At 33.8% G+C, this 14025-nt stretch overlaps 1 protein-coding gene across 5 annotated transcripts in view; it reads right to left on the minus strand.

The window, feature by feature from the left end:
• TXNDC16 (thioredoxin domain containing 16) overlaps positions 1 to 14025 on the minus strand; it is a 121528-nt gene that overhangs the window by 16592 nt on the left and 90911 nt on the right. For all 5 annotated transcript variants that reach the window (XM_038544718.1, XM_038544720.1, XM_038544717.1 and 2 more), the window contains 3 exons: positions 8627 to 8711; positions 6229 to 6367; positions 2176 to 2336 (listed from right to left, as the gene is read on the minus strand). In XM_038544718.1, coding sequence (XP_038400646.1) covers positions 2176 to 2336; positions 6229 to 6367; positions 8627 to 8711 — 385 coding nt within the window. The remainder of the gene's footprint in view (positions 1 to 2175; positions 2337 to 6228; positions 6368 to 8626; positions 8712 to 14025) is intronic.

A 14025-nucleotide genomic window follows, 5' to 3' on the forward strand; every position in this document is an offset into this window, starting at 1 on the left:
CTCTCTCTCTCTCTCTCTTTCTGTGTGTGTCTCTCCCAAGAATAAATTAAAATCTTAAAAAAAAAAAAGATACTTAACTTTCCTAAAACAGCACATTCCACATTATGGAAAATACTGTTTTACTCTGAGATACCTACAAAGATAAGTACCCTGGGAAATTTTTGTTTTAAGCAGTAGTAGTGAACTCTTCACAGAAAAAAAAAAAAAAAAAAAAAAAGTATGTCACCTCATTCTTGTAATTTTTCAAATGAATTAAAAATGTCTTTCATCTGATGAATTTGAACAATGGATAGTGTGTGTTTATGTAAACTGTGTTCACAGACATTAAATGTAACACAAGCTATAAATCTAGAAAGCATAACAGAAAATATTGTTGGTAAATGCACTGAAAACTATCTGTAACATTTAAGGCTGCATTTGAAAAATATAAAAGTAGAGGAAACGGAGCTGAAGAAAAAATGCCAAATATCACAATGTTTATTTTTTATGTATTTGCCTCAATGGACAACAATTACTTTTAAAATCAGAAAAATTACTACTTCTTATTTGTATGACAACCAAAAGGAAAGGCATCATAAAAAAAAAAAAAGGAAAGGCATCATAAGTTAAACAAGTGGACTATATCAAATTAAAAAGCTTCTGCATAGCAAAGGAAACCAACTAAATGAAAAGGCAACCTTTGGAATGAGAGAAGATATCTGCAAATCATATATCTGATAGGTTATCCAAAATAACCAAAGAATTCACATAACAGCAAACACAAACAATCCAATTAAAAAATGGGCAGAGACATTTTTACAAAGAAGACCTACAGGTGGCCAAGAAGGACATGAAATAATGCTCAACATCACTAATTAGGTAATGCAAGACAAAATCACAGTGAGATACCACCTCAACCCTGTTAAAATGGCTAGTATCAAAAAGACGAAAGATAACAAGCGCTGGTAAGGATGTAAAAAAAAAAAAGGGAACCCTTGTGCACTGTTGGTGAGAATGTAAATTGGTGCAGCCGCTGTGGAAAGCAGCAGGGTGGTTCCTCAAAACACTGAATTAGAACTACCATATGATTCAGCAATCCTACTTCTGAGTATATACATAAAGGAGATGAAAACAAGACATTGAATGGATCGATGCACTCCCATGTTTGTGGCAGCATTACTTGCAACAGCCAAGATATTGAAACAACCTAAGTAATCTGTCAAGAGATGAATGGATAAAGAAGATGTGGTACATAAACAACAGAACATTATTCAGCCATAAGATGAAGAAAATCCTGCCACTTGCTAACAAGGATGGACTCTGAAGACACAAATTATGCCAAGTGAAATAAGGCCCCCCAGACAGAGAAAGACAAATACTGCATGGTATCACTTATGTGATTAAAAAAAAAAAAAAAAGTCAAACTCACAGAAACATAATAGAAAAGTGGTTGCCAGGGACTCAGGGTTGGGGGAAGTAGGAAGAGGTTGGGAAAAGGAAACAAACTTTCAGCTATAAGGTGAATAAATAAGGTCTGAGGATCTAATGAATAACATGGTGACCATGGTGACTATAGTTGAGAATGCTATGTAATTGAAATTTGCTAAGAGAGTAGAACTTAAATGTTCTTACTCCCTCCCTCAAATCATATATGTATAAATACATGTATTTTATAATAGGAGGTAATAAGTATATTAGATGGAGGAATCCTTCCACAATGGATATAGGTACTACAATGTATATTTTAAATATCTTAGAATTTTGTCAATTATTCCTATATACATCTAAAAATATATTGAGTAAAATAAAAAATTTATTGTATTATGCAATTCAAACTAAAACAAGGTCATCTGGGACACCTGGGTGGCTTCAGCCTTCAGCCCAAGGTGTGATCCTGGAGATCACACCCACATCTGTCCCACATCAGGCTCCCTGCATGGAGCCTGCTTGGAGCCTGCTTCTCTCTCTGCCTGTGTCTCTGCCTCTCTCTCTCTCTCTCTCATGAATAAATAAATAAAATATTTTTTAAAAAATAAGATCATCTCAGACCACATGACAAAGTTTAGTTACTAAAACATCATGATAACATATACACTGGTCCATAATATTAACTCCAAAAATATAAAGAGTTTAATTTCCTAATGAAAATGTAATCATTATAGTGATTTACATATTAAAAAATAAAAATATACTTACAGATTTAACCAGCAAGGGGTAAGTGAATCCAAGTGTTTCTCTTTTACCAGCATCAATATTGCTTTTTTATATTGAGGATTTATGCTGCCATCACTGAATAAAATAAGTAATGGTTTCTGAAGTCTTAAATAAATGGGAAGATTTTCCACAGTGATTTCTGGCTGTTAAAAAAAAAAATCAACATGCTGAATGATGATGCATAAAATAGAAAATGTTCAAATCACTCATGCAATTTTAGTTGTAAAGTATAATTCAAACATATCTTAAGTGGAGATTTTGCTAATAACTATGAATTTCAAGACCTTTTTAGGCTTACTTTATCTTAATGAGTTATTTCCAAAATAAAGTTAATTTGAAAATAAACGAGTTCCCTGTTTTACAAGGATGTAATGCTTCTAATAATTTCTTATGCTAAAATCTGGACCAGATTAGCCAACATATATATGACAAACAAAACTCTTATTGTATCTAACATAAAATTTTTGGAAAAAAAAATGCTGAGCTTCAAAGATATAATCTTTCAATATCTATGATTACTTAAAATAAAAATCTTACTTTGTTTCAGTGTTATGGATTTTAGCTTAACTAATATAATCTAAAACATGTTTTAACAAAAATATCAGTCCACTTCTTTTCAGTTTAAGCTACAATACCAAACTCTGGCATGTACTTTTCCTTATTTAGTCCTCAAAGTCACTTTCCTCTGCCAGTTTTCATTTTTCTTCTAATTCTTTCTCTTTCACACTCAAAATCCTCCTCTCACACCTTCCTCTTTCAGGACTTAAATCTTAGATCCCCTCTTCTCCAAATTTCCCTATGCTGTCTTCTTATATTGTTATCTTTAATCTTCTACATGAGTTACGTCTCCTTTCTAAAATTGACAGATCTGGGTTCCCTGGGTGGCTCAGCGGTTTAGCGCCTGCCTTTGGTCCAGGGCATGATCCTGGAGTCCCGGGATCAAGTCTTGTGTCAGGCTCCTGGCATGGAGCCTGCTTCTCCCTGTGTCTCTGCCTCTCTCTCTCTCTCTCTCTCTCTCTCTATATATATATATATATATGTGTGTGTGTGTGTGTCTGCGCCTCTCTCTCTCTCTCTCTTTCTCTATGTCTATCATGAATAAATAAATAAAATCTTAAGAAAAAAAATAAAATTGACAGATCTCATCAGGCCAGCTGATCGCCTCACTCTGAGCAGATCGGAAACATTAGGGAAGATGGAGCCACCACTACAAAGTTCAAAATGTTATACTGGGTTTTGAATCAAAAAGAAGTAAGATATTTTCCCTGCCCTCAAAGAGCTCATATTCAAAAGAGGAGATAGGTATATAAACTGCTGTGATCCAAGAAAATTTAATGTTTGACAATAAAATTAAGCTAAAAAAACAAAGTAGGGGAGCTCACAGATGGTGATACTTGATCTGGCCTTGGGCAAGAAATACGATCTTGACAGAAGAAAGTAAGTGCTAGAGCCAGGATTCTAGATATATAGGGAGCGTCGTGGGGACAGGCAGAGAACTGTGAAGGCATACATGCCATCTGGGAACAGTGGGAGTGAAGTATGCCAGACTTAGGCATGCAAGAGGCAAATGTGGCTGTAACTCCAGAAGGGAAAAATGCCTTGATAGGTCTTCTAGCTCCCAGGACTACTGAGAAGATCTGGTATCAAATGAGTGGCATGGTTATGCCTGTTTTAGAAAGATGACTAACTAGAGTATGAACTTGTGAAAGGACAGACCAGTGACAAGCATTTCAAGGAAGAAAGACCAAGAGTTCTGTGAGTTGAGGAGGAAAGATCAGAAATTCAGATTTAGGAATTATCAGTTGGTATATAGATGGTAGAAATTATGGTTAAATTGGATAAAATTTCCCAAAGAAAGGACAGCAAATGAAGAAAAAGACTGAAGGCTGAAGATGGAATTCTAGAGTGTCCAGAGGGTTGATGGAGGTATCTGGAGAGGACTGAATTGCAAAAGCCAGAGGAACAGAGAATTTTGAGAAGAAAAAGCATTGCCAATAGTTTTGGTTGCTACTTACAGAAAAGGTCATCAAACATGATAATTGAAGGTGTCCTTTGGCTACTTGAGTATACAAGAGGCTGTAAGTTATCCATAATAGAAGCATAAACAAAGGAACTTAATATATCTGAGAAAAGTGCTAGAACTTTTTGTTAGGAAGTATGTTTACATGTGACAGCCTTGGATAGATCATTGCTTATGTAGTTAATTATTATGTATTTAAGATTTATCATCACATTAATTAAAATAAAAATTAGATGCCACGTAAAAAATGTTTACTATCTGGTCACCCATTTCTCCTTCCTATCCAGATGAAAAACCAAAGTCTTTCTAGGACCTTATTTAGTACAGGCCAGATGAGGTTGCAGCTGGCTGGCTGCTACAAACTCTAGGCTTAAATCTCCAACACAGACAGCTTTAAGAAATTTAATAACCACTTCAGGGTTTTAGAATTTATGAAAAGGTCATAAACTAAAAGCAAAACAATTTTTATTATAGCTGTTTGGTTTTTAGTTGAATGCTGCAAACCAAAACACTATAAACTGAAAACACTGCCACAAAGCTTAACTATAAACAGAGTAAAATGTTCCAATCTCTTCTCATACAAAACAGGACCAGGTAGCAGCCTTAAATGTGTGTTTGCCCTTTGGACTAGCAATTCAAATTCTGTGAATTTACCATGAGTATGTAATCATGGAAACACCCAAAGATTATACACAAGGTTGGTCCCTGAGTAAAACTAAATACAACTTAAATATTCATCAACAGGAGATTAAATGAATTGTGAGGGGTTTTAGTGCAACAGAATATTATGTGGATATTAAAAAACCAATATGTGTATCTTCATTTCATGATGGAAATATCCCTTAATATAAAAACGACAATCACATATATACACATGGATTATTTTTTTAAGTTTGGGAAACTATTTCCCCCAATTTAAATTTGGTCAAAGAGGTTACAGTTGATTCCAATTTTCTTCTCTTGTGGTTCTCTGTATTATATGGGAAAAGAAAGGTAAAATTATTATAATAATTCTAAAAATATTAAACTATGTCTGTGGCTAAGGAAATACTCATTGAATAACATGTCATTAAATATAAAAACGTTACCTTAATAATTTGGAAAACTACATCCTGAAAATATTAATGATTTGATTAATCATAACCTGTAACTTTAATGGGAAGAAGGGAGGGAACAGAACCAAAGTCATAAAAAGATTTAATAAAGACTACAGCCATTAATTTGAGCCTAAAATGTAATGTTATTTTGATCATCATGGCAAGAAACATAACAACAGGAGGATGTTCATTCAGTATTTATAGTTGATAATAATGATTCTTATGTCACTTTAGAAAAACAGAAAAGCATACATTTATAAATGCTAGCTATGTTTAATATAAATGCAAAAACAACTGAAATTGAGAAATACAAGTTACAGTTGTTATACCCTTGAATTCACTATTTTTAAAAGAAGCAATGGAAAAGGTTTTTTATAACACACCATTTTGTTCTAGAACTGTATAAGTAAGAATACACACTCACATTTGTTGAACGCTCACCAGGGACCAAACATGACAAAGAACACCATACACATCTCTCTTAGTCTTCACAATTAAGTCTCTGCAGCAGGTGCTATAACCACCTGCATCTTACCCATACCGAAAGTAAGGCACAGAGACATTAACAAAGAGCCAGTAAGCAATCAGGCTAGGATCTGAAGCTGAGTAGTCTGACTTTCCAGAGTCCGTTTGCTTTATATATACCAAGTTTCAGCCTACATTAAGTACTTCAACTGGCCATCAATTACACTAGTCTCAGCAGTAAAAATAATCCAAAGACATGTAAACTTTGGCAGTGGACTAGAAAAGCTGTATGCACAATGAGTGAACAATAAAACAGGGCAACCCAATGAATCTTCAGCTCACAAAACATCATGCTCTGTGCTGACAAAAGCTGGAAAATGGTATATTAAAAGACTATTTTTAACTGGTCTAGATTTTATTTCAAATAGTATCCTAATTATAAAATATACTCACAAATGTTTCCAGTAATGCATTTGTTATTATTTGAATTATGTCTTGTGCATGGGAGTTAGCTAATGGAATGCTCTCTATTTTGCCTTCTTTGTGTCTGGACAGCAGCAGGGCTGGAAGGGTTGCAGCATACTTATCTGACCTACGGAGAAATGTGGTATTAAGATTTCCAATAAAATATAGCAAGTCATCAAAAACATAAACAATTAGGCCAAGAGGTCAGAGTGGGAAGCAGCAAATGGGGAAGACCTAATACTAAAGAAATGAACTCAATTTCCAGGCAAACTTATCTTCTCTGTGAGGCTATCTGAGAAGTTCAGGAGCCTTGACAACCTAGATTAAAAGAAAGCAACAGATAATAATCTAGCCAATTTTTTTTTCCTCCAGGCAATTTAGCTATCAAGAAAATTTCTAGATAGGATTAGAACATAGTGCATGATTCTCAACCTTTTTGGACTGCTCATTATAGTGCTGAGCAAGGAGACAAGCATTTACTAGAAACCTATTATTTTCCAGGCACTCTTTCAGGTGCCGTTATTATTCATTTAATCCTCAGACCAGCCCTACAATGAGGCCACTATCACCTGCATTTTATAGATGAGGAAACCAAAACTCATAGAGTGATAGATGGCAGAGATAGGATTCAAACTGAGGTGCCCCAGATACAAAGTCTATGTCTTTCTGCTGTAACCAAGCCCAAATCTCCTCCTTCTTACTTTTGCTAATGAAAAACAGAAATCATGAAATTAAATAGAAAAAAATGCTTTGTGTCAAATGACCAGTGAGGTAGTCACATTTATATCATGAAAAATATCAATTGATGCTACAACAAAGTACAGACATTATAATACTATGAAGCATTAGTATAGAGTCTAATCTTCAAATTACCTGGCAGACTCTTAGGTATCAGTTCTTTATTTATTTATTTATTTATTTATTTATTTATTTATTTATTTATTTATTTTTTAAATTTATTTTTTATTGGTGTTCAATTTACTAACATACAGAATAACCCCCAGTGCCCATCACCCATTCACTCCCACCCCCCGCCCTCCTCCCCTTCTACCACCCCTAGTTCGTTTCCCAGAGTTAGCAGTCTTTACGTTCTGTCTCCCTTTCTTTTTTTTTTTTTAATTTATTTTTTATTGGTGTTCAATTTACTAACATACAGAATAACCCCCAGTGCCTGTCACCCATTCACTCCCACCCCCTGCCCTCCTCCCCTTCTACCACCCCTAGTTCGTTTCCCAGAGTTAGCAGTCTTTACGTTCTGTCTCCCTTTCTGATATTTCTCACACATTTCTTCCCCCTTCCCTTCTATTCCCTTTCACTATTATTTATATTCCCCAAATGAATGAGAACATATAATGTTTGTCCTTCTCCGACTGGCTTACTTCACTCAGCAGGTATCAGTTCTTAATATATAAAATATACTCTGAAAATTACTGGTCTAGCTCTTTGGATCAGAGCTAAATGCACAATGACAACAGAGTAGAAGATAGTGGGCAACTGTCCATGTGTCAGGTGAATAGGTCTCATATTTTCTAAAGATCTGGAGTTCACTATTTTCAAAAGTCCCAGATTTCATGGATAGAAATGGAGCTTAGTCATCAAGTGCATATGTCACCAGTGTTCAGGATGAAAGATTTAAGCTCAGAAATCACAATTAGGAATATTATAGTCAGAAGGTAAGCAAGACAAATTATTGGGGCGCACCAACTCTACTTGCACTGAAAATAAGCCATTAATGCAGAATGTGATTTACATATTTACATATATATTACATATAAGCATATTATATATTTACATATATTAGTATGTATTGTGTATGTATTAATAATCTCCAAATTTTCAGTTCAGTCCTTCATTCTGAAGCAACTGCAATATTTGGTAGTTCACAAGAGTCCCACATTCTACAGTAAAGCAACTTAAATGGCAAAAAAAAAAAAAAAAAAAAAAAAAAAAGCACTGATTAAGTTAGATGTTTGCTTGCAAAAACTTAAAATTGGGTAGAGCTCCCAGGTATAGTTACATCACCTAAAACTCTGGTAGAAATATGAGAAAATGCTGATTTTTATACATACCTAGGTGGCAAATCAAAACCCAGACACTCAAGAAGTAACATTCCCCAAACTATGATTAATTCCAAAGAACCAAAACAGCAGGTGATAGAACCCAAAGAGAAAATTTTTTATAGGAAGATGAAATAATATGAATCCAAGGTTGCCCCTCTAGGGACTCTAGCCTAAAGCAAAAGAATATCTAAAAATTCTAAATAGCCAGGTGGTACTTCCCAAAGTTATAATGCTGACCTATTTTCTTTCATCGACTGTGTAAAGACAAATAATATATTACTTTGCAAACTTCTTCCTTTCTAAAATTAGAAGACAAATTAACTTACAGTATCAAAACATCTTCTTCAGAATAAATTCCAGTGATAACATATCCTTTTAGGTAGTTGCCTGCTTCAGTGAAATCTTCTTTTGCTACAAATACATAGACAAGACAAACATTTGAAATCTTTAAAGTTATGTGTGCTATTCAACTGATGAACAGATTTATAAATGGTTGTGATTTATTATTAATTATAAAGATAAATATTTACAGGTAGATCTTATAGAACTTAGTGGTTCTAAAATAAATCTGTGCTCTTTATGACATTTGATTACTGCAGAAATGTAAATTGATACAATGCAAATATGATTCCCTAAACAAATATACCCTAAATATGATTTATCAGATTTATAGCACTCTAATCATACAGAGTTACTAATAAAGACTTACTGCTTTTTAATATACTCCTAAGGTAAGATAAGTGGAGATAGCTATCCTATACACAGCCTGGAAAGAGAATCAGGTATATGAAATGATGCACACGTTATCATCACAAAATCTAAAAGTGCCTACATGAAAAAATAGAAGACTAGAAATTCTAGTCCTTTAACAGTATCTCTGCAGGATCCTGCAATTAGGGATTTGTGTCTTTTTATATTTCCTATATTTTCTGTAATGTGTTTTTGTTACCTTTGAACTTTGATTAATTTGTGTATCAGTCTTTTCTCATTTGTTAGGATATGGATATTAAAATATTACTTCTGTAGTTTTCTGAATACATTTTCATAAGTAATAGTATATCCTGGATCATATTAATGACTATTTTATAACCAAGAAGCAAGTCTGAATTAAATAGTCATAGATTAATGAGACAAGAACTGATGTAAACCTATATAAATGGTATATTCTTGTCAAGTGAAGGCAAATGATAACTCAGTTCACGGCATGGAAGGTTCGTGGCAGTTCAAACAGAAAACTAATGATGGAAGAATTGAATCATAAAGCACCTAGTACTCTAGACATGCTGAACCCAAAAGATCTGTACCTAAGTAGTCAGTACTATATTCATGGGTGAGCATCAGCACTGTTACCATTCAGTAACCACAAGGTTATATTTCTTAAAAAGGATGCATATTTTCCACAAGATTAAGAAACACTGCAGGAAAGCCAATCTACTAAGTGGCACAGCCAGTAAGCAGGCAGCACTGAGACCTCATTTATAATCATGAATTTAACGTGAAACTATTACCCCATGAAAATACTTTCCTTAGCCTGTGTTACCCAAAGCAGAAAAGATTCATAAGAAAAGTAAACAACTAAAGGGATGCCTGGGTGTTTCAGTTGGCTAAGCCATCTGACTCTTGATTTCGGCTCAGGTTATGATCTCAAGGTTGTGAGATCAAGCCCCATGTTGTGCTCAGTGCTGGACATGGAGTCTGCTTAGGATTCTCCCTCTCCCTCTGCCTGTCCCCTCAAAAAAAAAAAAAAAAAAGAGAGAGAGAGAGAGAGAGAGAGAGAGAGAGAGAAGAGAAAGAAGAGAAGAAAATAAACAATTAGAAAGCACTGTGTCCTATACTTTCATTTCTAAGAGAAAATAGTACTAAATCTGGTCAATAATTGATGATCATTACCTAAAGCAATGACATAATGGATTCTGTTTCAGCTTCTTCTCTTTTTTGATAAATAACAGTGAAAAATTACACTATTTCCATATAATTTCATTATACAGAAGCCTCTCTATTCATGAATATGTTTGTTAAAAAGGTCTTCATAAATCCACTTGTTCATAAATCCACTTGTTCATAAATCTTGTTACTTGTGCAATGGAAGCATTTAAACTGTAGACCTCAGATACATACCCATTTCCACTAAATCAGACTGTCAATTTTCCTCTGAACATTTCCTCCTTGGTGAAAACTACACATATGTCATAATATACTGCAACCCCAAGTATAAGAAAATAATCAGTTAATCTAAATAAAAAGGTTTTTAAATCAAAACAAATATATTTGGGACATAATACTAATGGTGACCTACAAGACTTAGTTGTGTAACTATCAACATGTTTTAATTGCATAAAATAAATACATTAATTTAACAATACTACTCCCCCCCCCGCTATCATGTTACTGAATCCTTACATTTATACACACATTTACACATACTATACATACATCTATTTTTTAGTTCTACCAACAAAGGAGTTAAGAAGCAAGAATGCTCCAGTAATTAAAAGCAAACTCCTAGATCTTGGTTTCTAAATTCAGTGTCCCACTAAAAGGAACATAGACTCTTGTTTGAGAACTGATTCCAAGAATGAGACTGGGAACATTTTGTGCCAAAAGGACAAGGTCAGAGAATGATGGAGACATATCAAAAGGACACAGGAATCATACTGAAGGGGCTCCCACTGACCAAATCTGGGACTTTAGTAAATGAATGACAGTAACTAATTATGACCCACTGAATAAAATAAGGACTCAGGTGTCCATACTGAAAAACAAATGAGAAGGAAAAGTTACAGTAGTATGTGAACTATATTAGTATGTATATAGAAGGAATAAGTAGTTAGAAATTCTCCACTTGGCAACCATTATAGCTCTTTCAAGTAATGGACTCTAAAACTGGAGTGCAAAAGAAAGCATAATGAGAAACAGGACATTTTCAGAGTTTTAAATTCTATCCCCACAAGATATTTATTAATTACAAAGGAAAAAAAAGTATCTTTCAAGTAAGATACAACATTGGACAAAGACATTTTAGCCCTCCTGGAATCCACATTATATTAATCTTTAAGTCATTAGAATCTACATGAACAATAAATCGATATCTGATACAAAATAATTGCTCAGTATATGTTACTGGTTAGCTCTTATAAATAAAATACACATACATAAAAATGTTAATGAATTCATAATAATAGCCTTTTATTGTTAAACATTTTATCATTCAATAGATGTTGAAAGTAGAGTAAATACCACATGAACATCTGCCAAAAACAAAAACAAAAAAGAGGAGGTTCTAATACTTGACTGAAAAGTCTGGGAACAATCAATTTAGTAAAAAAAAAAAAAAAAAGCATCCTATCCAGATTACATCATTCTGGCACACCAGAAAAATCTCTATGTTGTTTGACATTATCCTTTTTTAAAAAATTATTCATTTGAGAGAGAGCATTCATGCATGCACACATGTGAGTAGAGGGAGGCAGAAGGGGAAGAGGTGGGTGAGAGAGACTCCAAGCTGTGCACAGAGCCTGATGCAGGGCTCCATCTCATGACCCTGAGATCATAACCTGAGCCAAAACCAAGAGTCAGGTGCTTAAAACCAACTGAGCCACCCAGGTGCCTTATACTTTTGACCTTTGTTGAGAGATAATTATGTGTAAATCTTATCATTTGTATAGAACTATCATAAAGTATACTGTTCCCTATGGTGATCTTTTATATATATATATATATATATATATATATATATATATATATATATATATATATATATATATATATAAAGAAAAATTCCTCTCTGCATTTACAATCAGGGAAAAGTTTTCTCTGTGGGTGAGTCAGCATCCTAACTTTTATGTTCCCATTTATTATATGATGATGACAAGACAGCAAAAATTTCATCTTCCTGTTTCTGACTGCTGCCAGATTGCTTAGGGTTAAGTTTTATGATCAAGCACTGGGTGTTATACTATATGTTGGCAAATCAAACTCCAATAAAAAAATATACAAAAAAATTAGAAAAATGTAAAAAATATTTGAAAGAGAAATATATAATGCAAAAAAATTAAAGGTCAGCAATAATGATAATGAGTCTGTAATATGAGACTATAGAGGATCATATAGAAAAAAAGGTAACAGAAGAAATTAAAAGCAGTCATAAGGAGTCAAAACCATCGAAGAGGTCTTTAATCTTATAGATTCTAATATATATATATATATATATATATATATATTTTTTTTTTTTTTTTTTTTTTTTTTTTTTAAAGAACATCTTCTCTAGCTCTGGGGAAAATAAAACCAAAAGAAGCATACTCCATGTAGACCAAAATAACTAAAGAAATACTAGTGAAGCATAAAACAAGCAACAAAAACACAAATAAGTTTAGACAATATGTATGTATAAATGATTAAAGTTTAGCTGGAAGAGCCAACAGGCAAAAAAAAAAAATAAAGATAAGAAAATGTATAAAATACAATCAAGAGAGTTGACTCAATTACATATTCAACATGTATTATAAACCTAATAGATTAGAGGGGTGCCTGGGTGCCTCAGTAAGTGTCTAACTCTTGATTTCACCTCAGGTTATGATCTCAGAGTCCTGGGATCAAGCCCATTGTCAGTCTGCACTCAGTGCAGAGTCTGCTTGTCTCTCTTCCTCCCTCTGCCCTCCCCTTGCTCAGTCTCACTCTCTAAAACAAATATATAAATCTTTAAAATAAAAACTAACAGATTAGGTATCAACAGGGAGATAAAAGTGAATAAAATAGAAAAAATCTGGATAGCCCTGGTGGCTCAGCGGTTTAGTGCCACCTTCAGTTCAGGGCGTGCGTGACCTGCTTCTTCCTCTGCCTGGGTCTCTCTCTCTCTCCTCTCTCTCTCTCTCTCTCTTTCTTTCTCTCTCCCTCTCTGTTTCTCTCATGAATAAATAAATAAAATCTTTAAAAAAAACATTTAAACAGATTATATACACACATACAGACAGACATGGATTTAATATGGTGATGGTAGAATGAACTATTCAGACAATAATAAAGTTGGCCCCTAACCTCATACCATGCACAAAAATTCTAAATACTTAAAAACTTATATAAAAAATCAAAGAACACAATCAACAGAGTAGAAAAGCATCCTATGGGACAGAAGAAAATATATGCAATTCATATATATATAAGAGGTTAATTTCCAGAATAAATAAAGAATTCCTGCAACTCAACAGCAACCTGATTTAAAAATGGGCATAGGACTTGAATATACATTTCTCCAAAGAAGATATACAAATGGCCAACAAGGGCATAAAAAGATGCTCCATATCACTACTTATTAAGAAAGTGAAAATCAAACCCATGATCAAATCAGAACCTCACACCCATTACAAATGGCTACTATCAAAAAAACAGAAAATAACAAGTGTTGGTGAGGACCTAGAAAAATCAGATCTCTTGTATACTATTGGTGGGAATATAAAATGGTACAGCCACTATGGAGAACGGTATGGTAACTCCTCAAAGAATTAAAAACAGGACTATCATATGACCCAGCAATTCTACTTCTGGGTATATATCCAAAAAAAACTGAAAGCAGGGTCCTGAAGAGATATTTGCACACTCATGTTCACAGAAGCATTATGCACAATAGCCAAGAGGTGGTGAAAACAGCCCAAGTGTCCATCAACAAATGAATGGATAAATAAAATGTGTTACATGCAATGTAATATTATTCAGCCTTTAAAAGGAATGA

This window comes from Canis lupus, chromosome 8 (genome assembly GCF_011100685.1).
Source record: "Canis lupus familiaris isolate Mischka breed German Shepherd chromosome 8, alternate assembly UU_Cfam_GSD_1.0, whole genome shotgun sequence".
NCBI lineage: Eukaryota > Metazoa > Chordata > Mammalia > Carnivora > Canidae > Canis > Canis lupus.